The sequence below is a fragment of the Clupea harengus genome, chromosome 5 (genome assembly GCF_900700415.2).
Source record: "Clupea harengus chromosome 5, Ch_v2.0.2, whole genome shotgun sequence".
NCBI lineage: Eukaryota > Metazoa > Chordata > Actinopteri > Clupeiformes > Clupeidae > Clupea > Clupea harengus.
This window is the reverse complement of record NC_045156.1, coordinates 21,110,891-21,136,247: the sequence shown is the minus strand read 5'-3', so window position 1 is coordinate 21,136,247 and position 25,357 is coordinate 21,110,891. Positions and strand designations below refer to the sequence as shown.

Sequence of the window (25,357 nt, the reverse complement as noted above, 5' to 3'; positions counted from 1 at the left end):
ACACACACACACACACACACACCCACTACTGATCTGGAGGTGTACAAAAACACACATGCACACACAACTACACACACACTGTAAGCTTGTGCGAGTGCACCGGTGTGTGTGGGTAATAAAGCCTACTGCAGAAGAGATGCAGGAACAACAGAGCCCCTCTGACAGCCTCCAGCCCTATATTTAGCTGAGCTGAATCTGCAGATGCAGGATGGTGTTCCGGAAACATCCTACTGAGTGGCAGCAGATGGCCAACCGCTGGCTCTGCAGTAGCTAAACTTTTTCACTGCTGTGCTGACTTTGGCTAAAAACCACCTCTATCTTATCTGCTTTATTCCTCAACTGAGATATTTCCCTTGATTCATTATACATCAATAACAGGCGCCGGATTTTGAGTGAAGTGATTGAAGTTTTAAAGTGCTCACAATAAACAATCTCTGGTTAGTGTTGTTACGTTAGCATGGTTAGCATGATAAATAGTTCAGTGTTGTATTCCAGTATGCGTGTGCTGTCTGTCACAGACCTCAAGGGGCTCACAAACCCTCATTGGTGCATTTGCATAGGCTTGTAGCCAAACTCTGACTGATTATCTGAAAATGCAGTTTTCCCTTTAATTGGAAGTCTCCTTGATATTTACTCTTCTTACCCCTTTTCTCTAGAGGCAGTCCCCATACACAATACAGTTCAGTGGTTATATAGGGTCTTCAGACAACAGACCCAGAGAGTGTTAACTACACATCTGCAGTGTGTTTGTCCTGATTTTGTGGTTCCTCCAGGATGAGTTTGATGTGGAGTTCCTCTTCTTACACTCTCTCTTTAGAGTAGCTATCCGTGCACAATGAAGCCTCAGTGGTTATATATTGTCAATAGCAACAAACCCAGAGATAGTTTTAAATGGCGGTGTGTGTCATACAGTGGCGGTGTGCTGTGTTTCCTTCAGGATGAATTTCGCGCGGAGAGTGGGGAACGGCTCCTGGAGATGCTGGAGGCGGCCTTCTCCCGTAAGATGAACAGCCCCCACGGCTCCTGGCTCATCTCCCTCAGCAAGCCCACCCGCAACGACCACCAGCTGCTCATGACCCTCGCCAGCGAACAGGGTACGCTACACCAGCCAACACACACACACACACACACACGCTATGGACACCAGGGATGGAAACATGGAAAAACGCATGTGTAGGAGTAGTGTATAGAGGAAACTCTAGCCGACAAGACTAATCTTAAAGGCTATAGTGCAGAAAAGCTAGGGTTGAGGAGTGAGTGACTGCTGATTGCATGTTACAATGTTTTCCATGGGCACCAAGGATGGAAAAAGGGCTGTGTAGGACTGAGGTATAGAGGAAGTTATAGTTACTTTTATTCATTTGCCAGACGCTTTCATACAAAGAGACTTACAGTTGAGGACCAATAATCAAGCTGCAGTTATCTAGGACTTCTGTTGAGAGTGAGCACAAAGTAATGAATAGTTCACAAGGCTGATCCTAAAAGCTGTTGTTCAGAAAAGCTAAGTTAGGGAATGCCACCTGAATGCAGGTTACGATGGTTAAGTTTAGATTGTTTTGCATCAGGTTTGATGAACATCTTCTCCCCTGTGTAATTGATGGGTGCTTTGATTTTTTATTTACAATAGGCACTGCCTCTTGCAGTGAGGCCACTGACGTGTGTGTTGTGAATTCCCCTGTAGCGGCCGATACAGAGCTGCATTTTAAAGACTGCTCCACAATCATCTGCTATGTGATTGTCTTTAGGCTGTGTGCGTGTGTGTGTGTGTGTGTGTTTGTGTGTGTGTGTGTGCATGTGTGTATGTGTGTGTGTGCGCACATGTGTCATGCACCCCACCATACTGACCCCCCACCCCCACCCCCACCCCCCAACCCCGTACACACACATTCACTGCAGCAGTTCCGTGCCTGTGTGGAGCTGTATCCCAAGTATGACAGTATCTATGCCAGAGTGATAAATATGCCTCACTAAGCACCAGACAGAAATAGCTCATGTGTTATAGATGGCAGCAGTGCTATGCTAGAAGTGCTCTTAAAATTATTATATTTACTTTGATTGATGATTATTATTATGACTAATATGGGATTAATATTACATTATTATGACTGATAAGGGATTCATATTACATTATTATGACTAATATGTGGTCTCCCTTCATTTCTGTGCCATTCTATCCCTTTAGGTGTTATTGCAACTAAGGATGTGCTCTCCATGTTAGGAGAAATCCGCAGAGGTCTGCAAGAGGTAAGGTTCCGGGCACTATTAACACATAGAAACAGGTTTAAAAAATAGAAACAGGTTTGAAATGGTTTGTTTTCCATGCATATATAAACATTTCGAGATATCCACAATTTGGAAACTAATCATTCACACACACACACACACACACACACACACACACACACACACACACACACACACACACACACACACACACACACACACACACACACACACACACACACACACACACACACACACACACACACACACACATATATCTGGTTTATGTTTGCATCTGTTATTTCATTTGGAGACTGTAAAGTTTCCCCTGTCTTTGCCTGACCTTAGCCAGATCTGTTTGAGTCACGTTCTTTCATCAGACCACTTAGTCATGTTGAACATTACATGCATCCCATCCCTTCACCAGTCATTTGAAATATAAATGATATATAATGGAATAGAAATACAAATGTTATTTATCCAGATTGGCATCCAGAACTACAGCAGCGTGACAAGCTGCCATGCCCGACCTAGTCAGACGCGCAGCGACTACGGCAAACTCTTTGTGGTTCTGGTCATCATCGGGTCGGTGTGTGTGGTCATCATTGCTTCGGGCCTCATCTACATCTGCTGGCAGCGCCGTCTTCCCAAGATGAAAAACATGGTAAGAAGCACACACACACACACACACACACACACACACACACACACACACACACACACACACACACACACAGAAACGCACGTGCACACATACAGAAACGCACACACACACACACACACACACACACACACACACACACACACACAAATGTACACGCGCACACACACACACATACACACACACACACACACACACACACACACTCCCTCACACACACACACCACACACACTCACACACATACACACACACTCACTCACATACATACACACATACACACACACACACACAAACGCACACGCACACGCCCACACACAAACACACGCGCGTGCACACACATGTTGGTGGTGATGGTTCTCATATAGTGCATACTATAACAAAATAAAAAAGTAAGATTCTGTTGTAGCTGAAATGGCATGACTACAGACCATTTGGTTGGATAATGATTAAAGCAAGGATATTCATAATTTACCAATGCAGTCTTAAGATAAAAGTATAAAAAGCAGTGTTTCTCTTTTATTAAAATAATACAGATGACACCATACAGGAGTCTCTGCAGGGGTGTGGTGCATTTTTTGTGCTTGGCCCTGCAATAATATAAAATTTCATTTTTCATGTGTTGAATTTGATAACCTGATAGAAGGCACTTTTACAAACCTTATCAGAATTCATAGCGACACAATATAGCACTCATTTGAGCCACCTCTCCTGACCTACTGCACTCACTGCTGCAGAAGCAGGTGCAAGAGAGGCCAGGTCAAATGGTGTTGTCTGTTAGGAATGTCTGTTAGGAATGTCAATATGCTTTCTGAAACAACAAAAACAACAATAAGAACAAAAATCAGCATTACACTACTGTAGTCTTAAGCAGACAGATGAGCAAATCCACGGTAAGCTCTAAATTATACTTAAAGTAATCCTTGTTGGTTCAATGCACCACGAGTTCACTCATTGTTAAGGCTCCCCTCCCAAACCCCTCCACCTCCTGCTCCCCCCACTACTCCATGGGTGGTGCCATCCCATCTTTAATCTCTGCCTCTGTGTGTGTGTGTGTGTGTGTGTGTGTGTGTGTGTGTCTGTGTGTGTCTGTATGTGTCTATCTGTGTGTGTCTATCTGTGTGTGTGTGTGTGTCTGTGTGTGTCTATCTGTGTGTGTGTGTGTGTGTGTGTGTGTGTGTGTGTGTGTGTGTGTGTGTGTGTGTGTGTGTGTGTGTGTGTGTCTCTATGTGTGTGTGTGTCTCTGTGTGTGTGTGTGTGTGTTCCCTAAACAGTCACGTGGGGAGGAGCTCCATTTTGTGGAGAATGGCTGCCATGACAACCCCACTTTGGATGTAACAAGCGATAGCCAATCGGAGCTGCAGAAGAAGGCCAGCGCCAACGGCGTGCCTGTCGGAGGCGGAGGTGGAGGTGGAGGTGGAGGTGGAGGTGGAGGAGGAGGAGGAGGAGGAGGAGGAGGAGGAGGAAGTGGGGGCTGGAAGATCCTGGTCAACAAACCTGGCAAAGAGGAGGTGGACAACATGGAAGAGGACACCCACCTCTAACCCAACACTGAGGGGTAACAGGGCTGCTAAAGGAAACCACCGCTAGCACTTTAACACAGCCCCTGCTACACTGTAACTCATAAAGGTGCAGTTAGTGTTTTTTGTTGTGAAAAAGTTAATATCCCTCTAGACCTACAGTAATGACATTATGTGAAGGACAAACAATCGTTCCTGTGTCTTCTGTGCATGTTGTTTTGATGCATTTGTTGACCATGTAAAGGGCCCGTACAAATACATAAAAAAGGGCTGACAGAGAAACTAAGAAACAAAGTGTGTAAAGTTCTCAGTAATATTGGGGAACACTGTTTATTATTGATGCCTTCAGAGTTATACGCTCGGAAGCATTTTCTTTTTCTTTTTAACAAATAATTACTTACTGCACCTCTACTCTACACAATTATCAGTGTGTTACTGCACTTTGATCGTTTGTATTTCCATAACCTTAATGCAAACCCTGACCCTAGTTTTGTGCATTTACAAACTATCAGGTGTGTTACTCTGTGTTGCTCACTACACACTGGTCATGATGGTGTATTTACACTGTAACATGGGCTATGGAATATAAAGTGTATCCAAATCACCTTGAGATATGGCTGGAAACCATGGAAATAGCTCAAGGCCCAAAACTCTCTGGCACTTACTTTTGAAATTCCCTTTGAATTTAAGTTGAAACATGGCCTTCATGGGTTTGATGAAGCTGAATTGGACATTGTTTGGCTGTCCTTGATGTTAAAATGCTCATGTCCAAAGACTTCATTACTATGAATAATACTATTATTGTTACGGTTTCGGTTCATGCATTAAATATGCCTTAATACCTGGGTTAGGGCTAGATCAGTTGTTTGAGTGGTACCTTCTAAAACCCAAACTACACAAAAATCTAAGTATTGTCAAGTATAAGGTGTTCCCAATGACTGTATATATACAGCCGATGGTTGTCCCAGACACAATTCCAGACACACGTACCAGAATGTCGGGACTGTGTACCACAGCTTAAGCCTATTGATACCTTTATTATATGAATGAAAGTAGCATCTATTGGACCTGGCTCTTTGCATTTTAATGTGTTGAATGCTTGATTAAAGCACACATGCCTTGCTCCTTATAACGTGTTTGAATGGCTGTCAGTGTGCCTCCTGGTCTCATGTTGTATTAAATAAGGATATATTCCATTGTACTCTAAAGAAGTAACCGTACATGCTGCAGACAATACTTCTGGCCTTTATTATACCCATAGGCCTGTAAATAAGAATCCAGTTGGACTATGTTCACTTTATCATAGCGGTAGTGTGAAAGCCAATCATATCATTACTTAGTTGGGAATGAGATGTTTATAGCAAAGCACAGCTGTTCATTGTTAGCTCTTTAAGATTGACTTGTCCTAGCTTAGTTAGGATAAAAATATGTGACTACAGTTTATCCGTACTTTTTACTCGAGAGATCATGTTCCTCCGTGACTGGTATGTTTGACCAGCTTCAGACACAATGTGTCTGTAAGGAGAGAACATACTGTACCTTCAGAATGCTGGTCTTAATGGCGGTCAAGCAAAAGAAGTCCTGCATTTTCAAACATCTATATAGAACCAACATAACTTTTGTTAGCCTATCATATCTCTGGACTGCCACTGTTTGATATGACTGAGGTTATGACTGTCCTAATAGCTACATAGATATTTGAAGATTTAGAACCAAATCAAGATGATGTTTTTTTGTGATTTTATAATCAGAACTTTCACTCTCTCTGTATCTCTATCTGCTCCTTATCATTTGTATACCGTCATCCTCCGTTTGAAAACCTCCCTAGCTTGCAAAAGAGTGGTCCTTATGAGACTGTAAAGAGTATAGTACTCACAAGCTAGGTTTAGAAAGCTCATGTGTAAGAGAACTGACTGCAAATTGCACATTTTATTTATCTTTTTCTTACCTCAACTATTTCTGAGTTTGTACAAAATATTTCATTCACATTTGCTTTCAGTGTTGAAGTGTCACATAGAGTTGAGATTACTCTGAAGGCATAGCCAATAAATGTTTGGAGAAACCATGTCTACTCTTTTGTCTCCCATAATATATACCCAATAATGGAGTCTGCTGCAAGGGCTTGTGGTTGAATATACTTACTGTTGTCTCACACAATGTGACCCAAGTTTTACCAAGTAACAGCGCCACCCAGTGTACAAAATATGAATGTTAACAGCCACACACTAAAGGGAAGCACTGAAAATAATGTAATAACTACCCAATTGGTCATTTTTTTAATGTTGTAAATTAGAAACAAATACGATTTGTATTATATATATTATATTATAATTATATATATATATATATATATATATATACAGATTATAGGAGTATTTTAGATTATAGGATGCAGATAAACATGGACTGCTTAGCGAAATATCACACAGGTGAGTCATCTAGAATATGTCAACACCTAACTGGTATTTGCTGACTAAAGGTTGATAGAAATTGCGAAATAAAGCAATACCAAGACAGTGAAATCAATAAAATAGTTTTTAATCCATTTACACCAAGTCATAATCTAAGGAAATTTGATGGCACTGCTGTCGTGTGTGGATATTTTGCTGTAATAAAACAGTGGGTACATGCCCTGATACTTCATTAACCTGTTACCTGATATTGTCCATGCTTTTATGCTGTCACTCACATAAAACACTGTTTAATTACAACAACAACAACACAAGTTTGAGAACAGACACTCCACATACCACAACAAATCAACTAAAATTATACTGAGATGGCCCCACTGAATAAAACCCTAATAAGTGACCAATACAACTCTGATGAGCACAAAATGGAGAACATCACCAAAAGCAGCCATAGTACTATGAGCTTATTAGATGGGGGGGGGGGGGGGGGTATTCAGTCGAAGTAGTAGTTCTGGATGAAGATGCTGTCTAGTCCACAGAAGACAGGAGAGTAGTTATAAATCAGGGCTTCCTTCTCCTCACTGGGTGAAGGGAAGCGATGCTGACTTTTCATGGCTACATAAAAGCAAACACACACACACACACACAGTTAACATAGTATGTGACACTTTAATTTTTTTTAAATATGAAACTAGGTTTGTTACAGATAATGCGATGCTAGATTTTCAAATGATTCTTAGGTTGTCATCAAAACGAATATCAATGTGGGCAACTCCAAGCAAAATACTGCATACAGCATGATATCATAAAACCACTGATTACCTGCACATAATACCCAATTCATCACAGAATCACTGTGTTCTTTCTTACAGATAGCAAACCTTAAAATGCAGTTCTGTGAGTTCCCTTGAGCACAGCTGATAGGACATTGCCAATGTTATGCCAAATACAATCAATTACAACATTAAACTACCCTTGAACTTTCCCTCGAGTCCCATTGAACATAGCTGACTGATTATTCCCGCAGACAGAGGCACAGAGCTCAATTTGACATCCTCCCACCAAGCTCAGATGCCACTCAGAACACCTGTTTTCCCCCTCATCCACACACAGTTGCGTTCTCTCTCTTCACCCTCACCTTCGTGGACGAAGAAGCTGGAGGTGTAGAAGGACGCCCGGATGGCAGAGACGGAGTGGATCATGCCGGGCTTGTCTATCCACTCAAACGGGCTCTTCTCAGGGTGCCACTGCACTGCGTAGAACGGGTAGCGGTAGGCTGCAGGAGGCAGAACAGAGGAGCATAAATCTTTGCCTTTATTGTTCAAGTTGCAGACTGTGGCAAATCAATCAAATCAATTTTGTTCCTGCGGGTTGAAGACTGAGGCCATGGACTCCGGCTGAACTGCACGTAGCCCGGCGCACACTGGCCCGATGGTGGAAATGTGGCTACTATGACCCAGCCAGTATGGGAATGGGGGGTCTCCAAGGGGAATACAAGAGCAGTGCTCCATCCTCCCTCATACACCTCTGCACTGTCCCCTGAGAGACATTTATTGCCCTGATGCAACAGTTAACCAGGCTTTGCAGCAGTTGGTAGACTACATGCCCTGTCTACACTAAGACTGCACTGAAGCTCTCTCTGTGTGTGTGTGTGTGTGTGTGTGTGTGTGTGTGTGTGTGTGTGTGTGTGTGTGTGTGTGTGTGTGTGTGTGTGTGCACGTTGTGTGTTTGATAAGCTTTCTCAGCTTACTGTGTCATTCTACAAACACTTTGCATCCTGTTTGTCCAGAATGGTAACCACCTGATCAGCTTGCATTACACTTCATCTGTAAATCGCAATGGGTAAAAATCACCTGACTAATTACAAACCTGACTAAATGATCAGGTAGCTGTAAATGCTTCTCAGCTGGCTATGTGTGAGGTACGTGGCAAAGCATCACTGCAGTGAAAGAGCAGAGGTTGCACAGTCATCCTGCCTGGGGTAAACAAAGATTATGGAAATAAACACCAATTTCCTTGTTATCACGCTTACTGCGTCATGTTTCGTTTAACAGACACCATAAGGGTGACTGTGAATTAACTTGTCTTGACACATTTAGCACAAGAGATAGATATGCACTGATGCCACACGATATTTGCAAACTTACTCTTCCCATCTCCCTCTCTTGCTCTTTTCTGTGTCACATACGGCCTTTTCACACCTACGCGTTGGAATGCGTTGATCCAACGGATGGCGGAGGAGGAGTCTGGCGCATGGGGTTGTGTTGATAACAGAGACGTTATAGTGAGATTGACAGGTCAACAAACCAATCACGCCACTAGCAAGCTGTTTACCTTGTGAGTAGTAGCATGCTAACATTTGATAGGTGGCTCGGACTCCTCGCAAATCCTATCAGATGAATTTTTCAGTTAGAATAAAGGGGGTTTTACATTGTACAGTGTCTATTTCTCGGTAAAAAAAATCTAAGCAAAAAAAAAGTCAAACAAACAACTTTTAGGTACAAATACGACCATCAACGGAGTTTGGTCCGCCATCTTTAGACGTTAGCATAAACGCGATCTGATTGGCTAGCGCCTGTGCTGTCAGTTATGCATAAAAGGCAATTTGATTGGCTGACGCATGCGTTGCTTCTCGAAAAGTTGAACAACCTGCCGCAAGCAACGCATGAAAGGCAACGGAACCCGACGGAGCCACAATTCAGTTCGGCAAAGGATGACGTCACCCCATCCTTGACGGATCAACGCATTCCAACGCGTACGTGTGAATGGCACCTTACCCCTGTGAAACAGTGGTGTGTTCAAAGTCTCATGGCACTTTGCTTTTGACACTTTGGGTCAAATGGCGAGACTAAATTTAACACAATGACTAAATGTAAAAGTAGATGGAAATGTTTTCTCTTAGCCGTGAATGTGTGTGTGTGTGTGTGTGTGTGTGTGTGTGTGTGTGTGTGTGTGTGTGTGTGTGTGGTATGTGGCACAGTGCCATAGCTGTAACAGAGAAAGGCCTGGTCAGTCACCCTACCTTAGGTAAGCAAAGATTAGGAAAATATACGAAACATAAAATGAGCACCCATCTCCCTGTTTGTGAACTTACCACATCCTGTTTCAGTCTCCAAACACTCTATGAACTTTATGCATTATGTTCTTCGGGTATTCTGACTGTTTCTATGCAACAAAATGCTGTGTACTGCAACCTGAGTCACCTCATTGAGATCAGCTGAGAGTGTTTAAAATCAATTATAAACTTCTGCCAAAACCATCTTATGACCACCTATTCCTTTTAAAGTGATACTCCCCACTCATGATACACATACACACACACACATACATACATACCCTCCATGGTTGAAACAAACTCCTTCCTTCCATCAGAATTGGTGGTCAGGACTTTGTAAAACCTCTTCAGCTTGGCATTTCGAGAGTAGTTCTGTGAAGACATGCATAGTTTGAGAGAAAACTCCAGAAACTGGAAGAGAAACTGGACACTAAGATTGTGAGTTCGATCCCTGATAGGCTACTGATGAAAATGTACTGGACATCTGTACAGCGTGGATAATTAACAAATGTTAAGGGTTTGGGTCCCCGATTCTCAGGGAGCGCATGTGTGCACACAGGGGCTCTTACTGGGATGCAGGGAGCACACACAGGCGGCAGATGAAAATGTATATCTGTACTGTAAGTCGCTTTGGAGGAAAAAAAGTTTGTCTGCTAACTGAATAAATAAATGTGAACGTAAATGCCATGCGGACGTCAGTAGCAGTAAAATGGTTGACCTGTAGAGAGAGACTCCAGCTGTGGAAGTTGGAGGTGATGTTCTCCACTGCGAGAGACTGCAACAGGTCCTTTGGAACATTCTTGAACAACCTGCTGTTTTGAGCTCCTTGTTAAAAGAAAGAATGTCATTGGTTGGATAACTTGAAATTATTCAAAGAGAAATTGATTAACAGAACATAAAAATGTATTTCTTCAACAGAGCATGAATCAGTGTATTATGTTATATCTCCATACTTGAAGTGGCTGTCTAGCAAGATACACACCTTGGGTGAAAGAGAGGGGAAGAGCCACAGCTTTGGTGTTGGTCAGGGTGAGAAGGTTCTTATTGCTGGTCAGAACAGTAAGCTGCTGCAAGCCCTGACAAGTCCCCCATACAGGGAAATAATCTGAAGCATCATTGGCCTGAGGGTTTGGAACCAGACATACAGTGCAAAGGTCACAACCCCTCAGATGTTAGTTAGATCACTGGATCATTGTGTGTTTGAGTGTGTGTGTGTCGGTGGGTGGGGATGGGTGAAACATACAGATACATTAAGTAATGTACCTTTATTGCCAGATCATAGAAAATCTTGGCTGCTCTACTGAACTCTGACTTTTGTAGGTCCACATCTCCGCCCGGCAACAGTAATCTGTTAATCAGCAAAACATCATAATGACCTTCATGAGATACAATCAGAAGACATACACGACTGAATTGTAATAATTCAATTTGAATGTGTTTCCATAAAATAGGGCAACAACGTACCCATTTATTGAGCGGAATATTTTCACATACTGCTCAGTTGTTTGGTTTATTCTGCCAAAAGAAAGGAAACACTAATTACTCTGTGACCGTTCTAGTGATGACATTGCACACACTGCGCAGACTATGAATAGCCTACCTGATAGGGACAACTCTTGCTCCTGCTCCTTCAATATACTTCACGTATGAGGCGGCAATATAGGATGATCCTTGGGCATGTAGGTCGTTGTCTCGATTCTCCTGAGCCAATATACCTTTAACAGCAAGCGCGACATCCATCAGTAAGAAATGGACTACGTTATTTAATTGCTTCTGACATATAGAAACGTGCCGTTTTACCGATTACAATACATCAGTAAAGACTTCTGGCTTTAGGCTATGAGAAAATGTTTTTTTTTCTCTGTTGGAAGGAGGGAGAAGAGTCTATGTCAATTCAAAACTGGTGTTAATTCCAGAACATTCTATAGCTTAGCACATGACTTTAACACATTGTAAAATATAATTGTTTCAGAAAGCACTGTGGAAATATAGTAATTAACTGAGAACACTTACCGATAATCGGTCTGTAATTTAGGACAAGGCTACACGTTGTTGGGACAAGCTGGCCGCAAAGGTACGCGGCCAGGACCGCATAGACAAATACCGGAGGACACATTCACTTCAGGTGTTCAACAAATGGGAAAAATAAAATGCACTGACACCACAGTCGTGTTGCAATGAATTGACCAGGGGCGGCCTCAGCTGGTCGTAGGAAATATCCTCGCTCTCTTTTATCTCTTTCAACGCGCTGCATGCGGGGATGCTCGATTGTTGGCTATCTTCCTCCCTCTACTAACCTAACCTTTTTCATCCAGTACTTACGACGCCTTCTTCTGCCCTGCCAGGCTTCCACCACACTGAAGGACGTGTCCGAACACCTGAAATTCTCAAACTAGGAACGTTCCATTCGGCTGCAAGAAGGGTGTGTACAGACTATTGGAAATGCAAGTCTATCCTCAGTGCTCTCATGTGTTGCCATGAGGGGGCACGGCCTATGGAGATTTCGTGCCACCCTGAAATGCAAATACGACATATTGTTTTACATTGCGCAGCACGCATAAACCGTGTGCCATGTGCAAATGCAGTGCAGAAGAGGCATTGTTTTGAAGAGAAGTGAACGTGAAGAGAACATTGACGTGAAGAGAACATGCCACACTGAAAAGTAAAATCATAATTTCAGTGATTTGCATCTTGTTCTATGGAGGCCCAATCCTCACATATTTAATAATGGTTATGATTATGGCTACTGTCTTTAGCAGATGCTTGCAATTGTGACTTGCAAAACATTAAAAACAGTCTTTAATTCAAAGATGAATTAAAAACATAAAAAAGCCAGTAATACTAGCCTAATGAAGAAAAAAATATATAAAAAAAACAATATTCGGTACCAATTAGTTAAATTAATAACAATAAAAAACAATATGATTATTATTATTAATAATAATAATAATAACAACAATAACACATTCCAAAACTTTGACTATAGAGTAGGCCTCAAGCTAATTAACTAATTCGACAGATGATAGTTTAAAGATTAGTTGTTTAGCACTTTTTGAATATTCGAAGGCTGAACAGACAGCACTAGGTAGGTCATTCCACCACCAAGGGACTACGAGCGAAATGGGAATAGAGTTAAAACATAGCATTTAAATAGGCAGGTGCTGATCCAATGGATATTCTATAAGCCAGAGTGAGGGATTTAGATTTAATGTTAGCAGCTTTAGGGAGCAAACGACCAGCCGGTGACCAGAGAAGTTACATGTGTCCTCTTTGGTTGATCAAACCCAATTGTGCCGCCGCATTTTGAATCATCTGCAATGGTCTAACGACACATGCCAGGTCTGTTAAAATTGCATTGCAATAATCTAGTTTAGACAAAACCAAGGCCTGCACAATAAATTGTAGCATTTTGAATGAGATAAGGTCGGATCTTCTGAATATTATAGAGTGTGAACCGACAAAACCTCGAGACAGAAGGTACGTGCTAAGTTGGTCATGAAATATAACTCCCAAGTTTCGTGCAAATTTAGTTTGGTGTCAATGAAGTTGAACCAAGCTGGATGTTAATATTTAGTTGGATAGCCAGGTTGGCTGGGAATACAAGGAGCTGGAGCTCAGTTTTCAAAAGATTGAGCTGAAGGTGATGATCCATCATCCAAGCTGAAATATCACTGAGGCATGCAGAAATTCGATCCAAAATTGTGGAGTCATCCTTGGGGAAAGAGAAGTAAAGTTGAGTGTCATCCACATAACATTGATAGGAGAACCCATGGGAACAAATTATCTCACCTAAGGGTGTGGTGTAAATAGAAAAAAGGAGGGGTCCAAGTACAGATCCTTGAGGTACACCAGTGGAGAGTGGGTGAGATTTTGACATTTGTCCCTGCCATGACACATTGAATGAGCGTCCACTGAGGTATGATTCAAACCAACTGAGTGCTTTCCCCCGAAATTCCCAATTTGGACAACATAGAGAGGAGTAAGTCATGGTTCACTGTGTCAAAGGCTGCTGACAAGTCTAGTAGGATCAGAACTGATGACTGAGCAGAGGCCTATGCTACTCTCAATGCTTCAGTCACAGATAAAAGAGCAGTTTCAGTAGAATGACCACTCTTAAAACCAGACTGCTTAGGGTATAGCAAAATATTCTGAGACAGGAAATCATAAACTTGCTTGATGATAACCTCTTCAAGGAAAAAAAGAACAAGGGAGACAGGTCTATAATTCTTCACATCAGATGTGTACCACATACAGCGGGTTAAATAAGTATTGAACACGTCACCATTTTTCTCAGTAAAAATATTTCCAAAGGTGCTATTGACATGACATTTTCACCAGATGTTGTTAACAACCCAAGTAATCCATATAGGCAAAGAAACCAAAACAAATACGTTCAGAAATTAAGTTATGTGTAATCAGGGTTGGGAGGATTACTTTAAAAATGTATTCCGATACAATTACTGATTACGTGTTCAAAATTGTATTTAGTAACCTAATCCAAGTATCACAATATTAAAGTAATGTAACTTGATTACTTTCCGTTACTTTTGGATTTGGATTTAAGATAACAGAAAAGAGACATCAATAGCCTTATCCACCATATATTGGTGGTTTTTCTCCATTTTTATGTCTGTGATGGATATAAATGCTGAAAAACATTGGTCCAACCTTGAAGACAAAGACATGTACTGCTAGTGTGAGAAACTGTGCAACTCAATGGTCACATGCATTTCATGAAGTGGCTGTTCTATCCACAAACCCCTTTTATAAGGGCACACCGCAGTTTTTTCAGATTACATACTTTCTGCATTTGTGCAGTAGTAGTGCTATAGGAATAACATCTGGGGTGGGAATCCTACTTATTACTGAGGAAATGAACTTAGTGTACTACAATTATCAAAATGTACTATATTGTCATAGTTGTGTGTTAGACAACAAACTGAACTCAATACTAAATATGTAAAGCTCTTTTTATGTGCCACTATATTGATTGGAATGTCAGGATATCCTCTTTGGGCCCAAATGCAGCATTTCACCGATATATTTTACAAGTGAATAATTTGCGACAACACAGAAGAAACCATTGAAAATAAAAAATACCATTGAAAATAAAAAATAAACCGGTCAGCCCCCACTTTTCTTACCCGTTGTTGAACACTCTCTCACTGTCAACAGTTTTTACAAAGAAATACCTTGCATAATTTTACACTTTTTGCCCAATCCCCTTTGCAATATAGCGTGTGCCTGCTGGAAATGTGAACTAGTTCAGTTTTTTTGCCCTGAAGGGAAATGGGCATGAGGGCCGTGTGGTTCTGGTTTGATGTGTGTGTGTGGTTGTGTGGGTGTGTGTGTGTGTTTGTGTGTGTGTTTGTGTGTGTGTGTGTGTGTGTGTGTGTGTTTGTGTGTGTGTGTGTGTGTGTTTGTGTGTGTGTGTGTGTGTGTGTGTGTGTGTGTGTTTGTGTGTGTGTGAGGGCCGTGTGGTTGTGTGTGTGTGTGTGTGTGTGTGTGTGTGTGTGTGTGTGTGTTTGTGTGTGTGTGTGTGTGTGTGTGTGTGTTTGTGTGTGTGTGTGTGTGTTTGTGTGTGTGTGTGTGTGAGGGTCGTGTGTGTGTGTGTGTGTGTGTGTGTGTGTGTGTGTGTGTGTGTGTGTGTGTGTGTGTGTGTGTGGTTTGATGTGTGCATATATGTCACGCCAGCGCTAAACTCTGCTCCTGCCACGCCCCCTTCGACTTCAACGTCGGACTCAAGGCCGAAATATGGTTCTGCGACTGCAGCTGCGGCTGGCCACGCAGTTGTATTGATGGACTCAAAAGCAATTCACCGCCAGAATAATAGGTGGAGCAACGTTTTTTTTTTTAAGACGACCTTATAGAAGCCTACTAACCCATGACATCTGTGGGCGTGGAAGTCGAAGGCTTGAGTAGCCTTGTTGGATAGTTAAAAAAATTGGGAGACGCACGCAAGCACGCGAGAAGGGGTACGAAAGCACGCAAGGGGCATGCAAGGGGCTCTTGCGCTTGCGTGTTTCTGAAAACGGACAACCATAAATTGAGCTTGGGTAAAGGCCTTTTTATACCTCTGCAACTGCGTTACTGCATGGTCATGCAGTTGCATCGAGGGACTCAGTTTGGTTTATGGTTCTCCCGCGGTTGTGGGTGTAGTAAATTACATCTGAGGGGATTTGCAAGGTGTGTAAGTCAGCTATCTAATGTTAGAAAAAAAACTTTTCTTTGCTTAGATTTTTTTTAAGTTACCGAGAAATAGACACTGTGCAATGTAAAAAACCCAAACTGGTGTTTTAAGTGTGCAGCGCCATTTGTCCTCCAAACATAGTGTGTATTATGGCATCCAAAGTAAAATGTTGCTCTCATCTGACCAGACGATATTGTCCCAGTATTTCACAGGCTTGTCCAAATGTTGTGCAGCAAACTTTAAACAAGCTTCAACAAGCTTTTTGGAGCCTTGCCTGGTGAGCGTACATACAGGTCATGGCGGTTGAGTGCATTACTTAGTTTATGGTGAAATTATGTTCTTTCCATTTCCGGATTATGGCCCCAACAGTGCTAACTGGAACATTTAGAGGTTTAGAAATGTGTCCGTAACCAATGCCATCAGTATGTTTTGCAACATTAAGGTTGCAAAGGTTTCGAGAGAGCTCTTTGCTCATGATGTTTCTTGTGTGACACCTTGGTAATGAGACACCTTTCTATAGGCCATCAGTTGGGACTGAACCAGCTGATATTAATTTCGCACTGACAAGGGGCCGGATTGCTTTCTAACTACTGATAAATTTCAGGTGTTGTCTTGGCTTTCCATGCCTTTTTGCACCTCCCTTTCGTCATGTGTTCAATACATTTTCCCTGTGTCATTTCACATTATTACACATAACTTAATTTCTGAATTTATTTGAAAATCAATAGCATCAATAGCATCTTTGGAAATATATTTACTGAGAAAAATGGTGACGTGTTCAATACTTATTTTACCCGCTGTATATAAATGCATTAATAAATGATTTCATTAGATGAAAAAAGGACAAATAAATCAATCATTAAAAAATAAAAATGAATAATAACAAGTATTAACATTATATTGCACATGATAAATGGTAAGTATTATAGAATGATTCATTTAATTTATTTTCTTTATTGCTAGAATTGTTTATTTGTTTATTTATCAATTTTCACCTTAAAATCTTTATTTATTCTTTGATTCATTCATGTATTTATTCCCTCTATATTGATGTATTTGCCTGTATAATAACTAATATAAGGGGCTGTCCATGAAAGGTAGTCACGGTAATGAAATTGTGCCATACCACACCAAAATGAAACAGGCTTTTCTTTTCTGCTTTTCTCCTTATGCTCTACGTTGTAAGGGAGGAGACAAATCACTGACGTGAAAATGTGTTGGGAATTGGGTGTGGGAAGGGGTGTCTTTAACGCTAAACATGGTGGATTTGTATTATAAACAGCCAATCACATTGTTGGAAACGGCATAACTGATGTTTCGCCTCACCTTGACGTTCTTTTTATTTCCACTGTTACCATAGCAATAGCTGCACCGCAAAATTTGGTGCATCATCATCATGATCATCATTATTTATTCAGGGAGAATTGACTGAGCACAGGGCTCTTTTGCAGCAATGCCCTGATTGAGGCTACATAATACAGAAGACCAATAAATAAACAAACCATAACAAAACAAAACAGACAAAATAAATAAACAAAACACATTAAACAACTCAGAAATTAAGTATTTATATAAAAAAATAAAGTAAAAAAATTAAATCAGAGAATCATTTAAAACAACAGCATTGAGGCACATCCTTAGCATCTAAAAGGCTCTTAAATTGGTTGACAGACAATTACTTAGTTTTACTTAGGTTAGTTTCAAATCCACTTGAACAGTGTTCCATTTATGGGAAGCAAAGAACTTAAAAGCATAAAGTATTTTTCAGCCTTATTTCAGCGGGAAGGGAAACAAATGTTCACACCATTTATGTCAGATTTAGTGGTGTCTATTAGTCTGCCGAGAGGAAACTGTCTATGGAAATTAGGAACTTTCAATACATAGTAAAGCATGTCCAACATTTCACAACCAATGTACTGTGCTCATGTTTGCATTCCTTCAACTATTGAATTCTCTTTCACTCGATAACCAACCCTATAGGTCTGTCCTCAGTTTGGTGTGAGGTTGTCCCGTTATTTAACTACAGTTAAACTTTGCCTCTATGATAATTATTATCTACTTGTCATTTAGAACACATATTATTTAAAAAAGGTGTTTTGTCTTTAGGTCTGATGCTGCTTTTGAGATATACGAAAATGCTTTGGACCACATGTCAATATAAATAAATGCCTAGCTGACCCTACAGGTTGGTCAGCAGAATGACACTGATGCCACTTTCCTCTGTGAATAACATATAGACTAAGACATAGCCTTTACCAAGAAATGTATATCAGAACGTATGCCTCCCTCCAAAAAGATAAAACAGCTGTGTTTAACAGAGTATGTCCATGTCATATGAAAAATAAATTTTAGACACAACATGGTATTTTAGTTTAATTCTGCCTTCAGGTTGTGTCATGAGGTTGTCCAAATGATGGATATACGATTTACCTGAAGATATATAAAACATGACGATGAGAGTTTGCATTGGTGTCGCGAGATTACAGTGACAGCGCGAATATTCGAATTGCATGCTGGGTAAGCAGGCAAGCATGGCGGACGAAGTTGAGCAGGTTTGTGTCTTTGCGATGTAGTTTCATTGTTATGTCTAACATATCGTTTAACTCGTACAGTGACTGAATTTGGTGTTTCAGAACATATGTAACAACACTCAGGACAACTACAGACCTTTTGCAGTGAGCTACTACACCTCGCTTGCAAGATTAACACTTAGCAAGCTAGCATAATGGATAACGTTGAATTTACTCAACCCTTAATATATTTCACTGTTCCCCTCATTTAGGTGGCTTCCCCTGCCAACATAAGTAAATGACCAATATTAAAAAAGTGATGAATACAAAACGAGAAATTAGTTACATCTGCTTTCTGAATTCAGGTTAAATCAGTCACATCTACCTCAAGCTGTAAAAACGATCTAGTAACGTTAGCTGCCTGCTAAAAACATATTGTCCAGTTAGGTGCAACCTCACCGTCAACCTGAAGCTAACTACAATTGAGTTCAATTTAAGTTGTTTGGACGTGTATGTAGACTAACGTTAATACTATGTGCCTACATTGTAGCAACAAACGACAAACACAGTCGAAGAACCCCTTGACCTTATCCGACTTAGTTTGGATGAGAGGATCTACGTGAAGATGCGGAATGACCGCGAACTGCGGGGGAGATTACATGTGAGTCTTATTCGTTCTGTCTTACTTGTATTGTTCACATTGTTATTTACTCTCAGAGATAATACTATTTGGTGTATACGTAGGCTTATGACCAGCATTTGAATATGATCCTCGGGGATGTGGAAGAGACGGTAACAACAGTGGAGATTGACGAGGAGACGTATGAAGAAATTTACAAGGTAACGTAAACTATTTACAGCAACATGACGTGCATAGACAAATAAATTAGTGATTTAATCGTTTCAACTTGTATCCACTGATCTCACAAGTGGAAGCTAGTTGACACTGACATTTAAAAAGAGGCTTACGTGTCTTTGTTTTTTTTTTCATAAAAATGTTCATAGGTTAAAATGACTGGTTGTAATTTTGTCTAATTCCTTTGATAAAAGGGACAGAACAATCCTGTTTTGCCCGGGTCAGGTGTTCAGTTGACCCACCACCAGTAGTCTTTACATCATAATTGCATCAGTGTACTTATATTTTTGAGGAGCCAGCCAACAACTATAAAGGAATTTCGAAGGCCACACTTGCCTGAAATTTTAACAAATTATCCCCATATGTGTGCGCTTGATGTTAGGTTCTAACGCGCTGTCTGGTCCTGCAAGTCAAGTGCCTTCAGAACATTTTAGCTTGGATGAAGGAACACCGTTACTAGGTGGAAGGGTGACTACGTCCTCAAACTATGCATAGGAGACACTGTTGCACTGTGGCTTGATGTGCAGTTGCCAGGATTGCTAACGACCATCTTTAGTTGGAGACTATTTCTCTAGATAGAAAAAGCTCATCTGTACTGCATTTGTCAGACAAGTTATTAAAAAACACCTGCTTTTTCCCCCTCAGTCCACAAAAAGGAACATTCCGATGCTGTTTGTGCGTGGCGATGGCGTGGTCCTCGTTGCTCCGCCCCTCAGAGTGGGATAAGAATATGGAAGCTCCACCGCCTTGATGGATGGACATTTCCTTTCTACATTCGGAAACTAAGAACTTCATTTGCTACATTTTTGTTATGTTTGAAACGCATGGTTTATTTGAATCATGAATGAAAGTTATTTTTGTCTGGATCGCCATTTATTGCTCTTTTACTTGCTTTTACGTTGGGATTGTACATTGTTGCTATATTTTAGGTTGTTTATTCTGCATCCATCCTAAATAGTCTGATTTCATTTGCGAAATGCAATAAACAGGGGCAAAAGGTGTTGGATGTATCTTTTCTGTATGATGACATGTTTCTTTCTTTAAAGTCTCTCACTGGTTCGCCTTCAACCATGCTAGTTCTTTGTACTTGAAACCATCTTTTCAGCATGCAGTATGTTCTAAGAATTTCTGAAATATATGATGTCCTTTAAGACCATTTACAAAGATCGGTGACCAGAAAATCTAGCTCACTGGGGATGCTATGGCAAAAAAAGAGGCTATCAGGGGTTCAGATGGTAATGGCTCAGTGAGACAAAGACAGAGTACACATCCAGGGGTGTGGGTTACAGAGTCAGATGATGCAAAATGATGTACTTCATGTCTGACACAACAGGAAAATAGCAATATTCGGTTCCATCAGTCCCCATATGAGCATTTCTATGCTCACACAAGAATTCCTATGTAAACAACCAATTAGAACAGGAAAACATCAATATACGGTTCCATCATGATGTTTACAGACTTGAAGTCACATTTTTCTTCTCTAGTTGATAAAGGATATGTTATGGAGATGGAGAACAAGGTTTGAAATGTAGCTGTCAATCAGAGCTGGTAATAATGGTACAGCACTGACAGACTTGTGAAAAGCAAACTAAGAAAGGTCTTTAAAGTCATCATGTACTGAATGCAGGAGTGAGGTATCTTACGTTTATTGTTGGTTCATTGGAGCATGAACGTAGCTCATCGTGTTTCCTTTTAATATGTATTCCATAGTTATTGCTTATACTGCTCTGACCTGATATGCACATATGTGGGATCTGTAAAACCGACTCAGGACAATTGCATTTAATAATGACCAAGTTGTTTGTAGGAAATTAAACTTATTCTGAATGGAAGTAATAGATTGCATCCACTTCTGGTTCAGGTGCTGATAGCAGGATAGAGTACTAGAAGGTACCTGTCCTTGGGTTCAGTGCATTTTAGTTCTTGTTTCTATTTAAAATTTTCTTTTAATCTTTATTCTGTCAAGTTTAATAGATGTCAGACTGAATTCTGATAATATTTTTCGGAGTTCAACAGAGTACTTCCACTCAGTTTACTTGAGGTAATAGGAAACACATATTACAGTGCACAAAAACATGAAAGAGATGTGAAGATGCCACAGCTTCACAAACCAAGCTGTCAGAAATAAACACAGATGCAGAGATCATTTTTTTATTTTTTTTATGTAGGTGTGTCTGTATTGAATTGACGCCTATCACCTATTCACATACAATTATCCTACTAATTGAAACAGGATTCAATGCAAAATGACGCTAGAATTAAAAACCTGCACTTCCACTCCACAGCACTGAGTGGCGGCACAAGAACGAAAGACTTTGGGTGAACGTGAAGTTGTAGTAAACGAGATCTGGTTGTAGTTTGCAAAACATGGCGTTAGATAGCAACAGAGCTAAAATGCCATACCTTAACAAGTGCAGTTTGATTAAACAAGGCGCTGAAGCCAGGGTTTATCGTGGTATATTTTTGGGTAAGCCTACTATCATTAAAGAACGATTCCCGAAGCTCTATCGCCATGCAGTCTTAGATGAAAAGCTCACGCACCGTAGAACAGTTCAGGAGGTACGGTCGATCCTACGCTGCAGAAAAGCAGGTAAGAGTTAGCTTTCATAGCTAGCTTGCTTATGTTTCCTATTCTGTTTGGAGAACATGGACACGTTTGTTAAATCCTTAGTGGTATTTGTTAATGGTATTTGTTAGGAGTTAAGAGACTTAAGGTACCAGGCTAAATACCAGGCTGATCAATCTGAAATTGTGTGTTTGAGAAGTGATAATGATCAGATTAAGAACTGTATCAGGCCTTAAAGTGAGACATTTTCCAACAAAAAGATGTGATTTGTCAATGAGGAGTGTGAATATGGAGTTTTAGTCAGTTGTAGTTGTATTGTACTCTAAAATGTTTACAAACACATCTCTAATTTGAGTTCCACGTGACTCAGTGATAACCAGTATCTTACACTGTCCAGGTATCAGCACCCCGGTTGTTTACTTTGTGGACTACACCTCCCACTGCATCTTCTTGGAAGACCTTGTAGGTTCCATCACCGTAAGGGACCACATAGCCTCCAGCCAAGAGTCAGGTCAGGACCCAGTGTGCCTGAGCTCCTTAGCCGAGGAAATGGGCAAGATCCTTGCTAAAATGCACGACGAGGACGTTGTTCATGGTGACCTAACCACGTCTAACATGCTGCTACGACAAGGGTCGGAAGACGCCAAACCTGACCTGGTCCTGATTGATTTCGGGCTGAGCTTCACCTCAGCTTTGCCAGAGGATAAAGGAGTGGACTTGTATGTGCTGGAAAAGGCTTTCTTAAGCACGCACCCCAACACTGAACAGCTTTTTCAAAGGCTCCTGAAAAGCTACACTCATGCTTCCAAAAAGGCCCCCGCTGTCATCAAAAAACTGGATGAGGTGCGCCTCAGAGGGAGGAAGCGGTCTATGGTTGGCTAAGTTGATCCTGTTGGACTGTGAAAGAAACTCCTTTGGCTTGAACCACCAGTTAACCTGTGTCAATTTTGCCATAAAGTTATTTTGATATAAATAAAGCACTTATGCAATTCCTCTTTAGTTTCTGTTGAAAAGCACCATGCATATTCCACTGGACATAAAGGCTTGACAAAAAATCAAACCAAACAATGAACAAAAGGTAGGCTAACTGTTCCATGTGATGATACTGCAAGTCACAGACAAGGGCAACATCTGTGGGAGACCAACCTAAATGCTTCTAGACTGAATCCTTTTTCTATGTGTAAGACATACGTATGCTGTCAGGCTCCTGTACAGCATGTAATCCAACTGAATCAACTAATCCAATGAAGCTGTCATAAACTACCAGTGAGTCCACAGGTTGTGCTGAGAAGCTCTATAGATGACTGCTAAAATGTCTCCCTTGCACGTCGCTTTGGATAAAAGCATCTGCTAAATGATTAAATGTAATGTAATGACTGATGGTCTAACAACATGCTATTTGGTGACCCTAGGGCCTAAGGCACACTGGCTGTTGTGTTGTGGCTGCGTTACCTGTTGATTTTCATTTCAACACCCATGTTTACAGGTTGGAGCTTGCACTCTGCCAACGTGGGACACGCATCTCAAAAATCAATGAAAAAAAAACGGGTGACGCACATGCAACACAGCCAGTGTGAAACGGGCCTAAGTGCATTAAAGTCCCAGATTTTCTCTTTAATGCCGCATTATCCTTAAACGGGTGGTCACAGAGTTACCAAGTTTGTTTTAATGAACCTGACCTCTATAGAATCAGATATCAGATGCACAATCCGCAGAATTAAGTCCAAGCACGTAGACGTGCAGGGGTAGAGGGTGCTCTCCAATGGTCTTGGGAAACATGCTTTACCTGCGGAGGCACAGGAGAGCGAGCCACCGTATACGGAGAACCTAATCAAACACTCTCAACTCTGCTCTGCTTTCCCCCTGCCCAACTGCCAATGATGATGGAGGCGGTACAGGTACGGGTACATGTCAGACTGAGGATTAACAGTCACACAGCTCTTTGGTTCCTGGTGCCACAGTTGAGTCTATCATCTTCAACCTAGCAACCCCACCCAGACCAATGTTGGCTAATATACAGTTAAGTCCCACTTCCCATCAACTCTCTCCTGCCTGCAGCACAGCCATCTTTGCTGAAAATCTCCTGCATGCCTCAGATCTCAGTGTTGGTCTAGCGGCTGATGCTGTGCTGCCGTGTGGAGACCCAGCCAAGGTTACCGAGACCTCACCTATGGTGTTAACCTGAAAGGTAAGACTACCATGACTTAGGCCAAACGTTCACAGCTCTCCTGCTGCTCCCCCCTGCTCTGCATCCTTTGTCTTTCTTTGCTCCACATACCTGACTGAATTAGTCTGTGGCACTCTTGATTAGCTGAACACCTGACATATCTTATCGAGTGCAGATATATTTACATTTACATTTAGTCATTTAGCAGACGAGATATATATTTGGTATAATGCCAAAACTTAACGCAGACATATACACTACCAGTACAATTGGCTGTACTGTGCAGTACACCTTCTGTGACCATCCGAAACTATTTTATATAATTTTTTCTCTAGAAATTTTATAGACCTGGGTGTATGCACTTATATTCTCCTACCTCTCAATGACATACAAATCATGATATTTGTGTGAAGACACTCCCATAACTGTGGAGTTCATCAAGTGTGACCCCCAGGGGGGTCAGGAATGGACTGTAAGCCTCTGCGTGGAAGACTCAGACACACTCTGTCTCCTGGTTTAGAGACGAGGAGCCCATTCTTTTCAACTCTCCACCCAGCCTGAGCCCCAGCGGGCTGTTCTCCCAGTGGGCCTTCCTCAGACTGATGCCCACCCCTCAGGACCTAGGAGCTGTGTACATGTGCCAGGTGCAGCACAGCGCCCTAGGTGGAGTCAGAGGAGAGGCGCAAACATGACACTGGAATAACATCTGGAGTGGAGTAATGATTCAGTCATACACAGGGCAAGATGTTGTAAAGTCCTTGTGTTAGGGGTCCTAACACATTGGCCAGATCTCTAATCAGACATTACTGTTTATGTTACTCTGCCATACCAGAAGCTGCCCATGTTAAAGGGTGAGGGATAACTACTATGTGTGAATCCAGATTAGGGTATTTGCAGACACTGGATAACCCCAACCCTCTTCAGAAGAGTATGTACATATGTGGCCCTACAGATCATAAACTTAATTATATTAAGATGTTAAGCTCACTCCTCTCTGAATTGGACTGTCTGACAAATATTGTTACTTCCCAGTTACACACATTTCAAAGTTTCAGAATTTTGGACTCAAACTCTAAGTATTGATATGGAACCACCTACACATTTTCAACGTACACCTATTTAGACATTTTCTAGTTTCTTATTTTTTGTCCAGCCCATGTTTACAGAAATACAATAGCCAATCAAACTGTATGGATT

The 25,357-nt window shown here is 41.3% G+C and overlaps 4 protein-coding genes across 4 annotated transcripts; 3 read left to right on the top strand and 1 right to left on the bottom strand.

The window, feature by feature from the left end:
* Nucleotides 1-723: 723 nt before the first annotated feature.
* Nucleotides 724-6,469, top strand: LOC105897829 (podocalyxin-like 2). The gene is made up of 4 exons (XM_031568055.2): nucleotides 724-1,094; nucleotides 2,183-2,244; nucleotides 2,708-2,887; nucleotides 4,157-6,469. The coding sequence occupies exons 1-4, from the start codon at nucleotides 836-838 to the stop codon at nucleotides 4,424-4,426; spliced, it is 771 nt and encodes a 256-aa protein (XP_031423915.1). The 5' UTR covers nucleotides 724-835; the 3' UTR covers nucleotides 4,427-6,469.
* Nucleotides 6,470-7,298: 829 nt separating this feature from the next.
* On the bottom strand, nucleotides 7,299-12,771 carry zgc:171566. Its single transcript, XM_012824867.3, has 9 exons — nucleotides 11,882-12,771; nucleotides 11,469-11,583; nucleotides 11,333-11,383; nucleotides 11,132-11,216; nucleotides 10,851-10,989; nucleotides 10,587-10,693; nucleotides 10,150-10,240; nucleotides 7,952-8,089; nucleotides 7,299-7,428 (listed from the first exon to the last, which is right to left on the bottom strand). Exons 1-9 carry the CDS (start codon nucleotides 11,982-11,984, stop codon nucleotides 7,307-7,309), a joined length of 951 nt encoding a protein of 316 aa, XP_012680321.1. The 5' UTR covers nucleotides 11,985-12,771; the 3' UTR covers nucleotides 7,299-7,306.
* Nucleotides 12,772-18,522: 5,751 nt separating this feature from the next.
* lsm3 (LSM3 homolog, U6 small nuclear RNA and mRNA degradation associated) lies at nucleotides 18,523-20,425 on the top strand. The gene is made up of 4 exons (XM_012824852.3): nucleotides 18,523-18,610; nucleotides 19,119-19,229; nucleotides 19,313-19,408; nucleotides 20,070-20,425. Exons 1-4 carry the CDS (start codon nucleotides 18,569-18,571, stop codon nucleotides 20,148-20,150), a joined length of 330 nt encoding a protein of 109 aa, XP_012680306.1. The 5' UTR covers nucleotides 18,523-18,568; the 3' UTR covers nucleotides 20,151-20,425.
* A 1,287-nt stretch (nucleotides 20,426-21,712) lies between these two features.
* tp53rk (TP53 regulating kinase) lies at nucleotides 21,713-22,984 on the top strand. The gene is made up of 2 exons (XM_012824850.3): nucleotides 21,713-22,017; nucleotides 22,391-22,984. Exons 1-2 carry the CDS (start codon nucleotides 21,795-21,797, stop codon nucleotides 22,873-22,875), a joined length of 708 nt encoding a protein of 235 aa, XP_012680304.2. The 5' UTR covers nucleotides 21,713-21,794; the 3' UTR covers nucleotides 22,876-22,984.
* The last annotated feature ends 2,373 nt before the right edge of the window (nucleotides 22,985-25,357 follow it).

Excerpts from the sequence above, each read along its gene's own strand:
- zgc:171566 (XM_012824867.3), bottom strand. The coding sequence starts at position 11,984 with ATGTGTCCTCCGGTATTTGTCTATGCGGTCCTGGCCGCGTACCTTTGC. Across the intron at positions 10,694-10,850 it reads TCCCCTCTCTTTCACCCAAG|GAGCTCAAAACAGCAGGTTG; the intron begins GTGTGTATCTTG and ends TCTTTTAACAAG. Across the intron at positions 7,429-7,951 it reads CAGCTTCTTCGTCCACGAAG|CCATGAAAAGTCAGCATCGC; the intron begins GTGAGGGTGAAG and ends GCTTTTATGTAG.
- tp53rk (XM_012824850.3), top strand. The coding sequence starts at position 21,795 with ATGGCGTTAGATAGCAACAGAGCTAAAATGCCATACCTTAACAAGTGC. Across the intron at positions 22,018-22,390 it reads CCTACGCTGCAGAAAAGCAG|GTATCAGCACCCCGGTTGTT; the intron begins GTAAGAGTTAGC and ends TACACTGTCCAG.
- lsm3 (XM_012824852.3), top strand. The coding sequence starts at position 18,569 with ATGCTGGGTAAGCAGGCAAGCATGGCGGACGAAGTTGAGCAG. Across the intron at positions 19,230-19,312 it reads AACTGCGGGGGAGATTACAT|GCTTATGACCAGCATTTGAA; the intron begins GTGAGTCTTATT and ends GTGTATACGTAG. Across the intron at positions 19,409-20,069 it reads CGTATGAAGAAATTTACAAG|TCCACAAAAAGGAACATTCC; the intron begins GTAACGTAAACT and ends TTTCCCCCTCAG.
- LOC105897829 (XM_031568055.2), top strand. The coding sequence starts at position 836 with ATGAAGCCTCAGTGGTTATATATTGTCAATAGCAACAAACCCAGAGAT. Across the intron at positions 1,095-2,182 it reads GACCCTCGCCAGCGAACAGG|GTGTTATTGCAACTAAGGAT; the intron begins GTACGCTACACC and ends CTATCCCTTTAG. Across the intron at positions 2,888-4,156 it reads TTCCCAAGATGAAAAACATG|TCACGTGGGGAGGAGCTCCA; the intron begins GTAAGAAGCACA and ends TTCCCTAAACAG.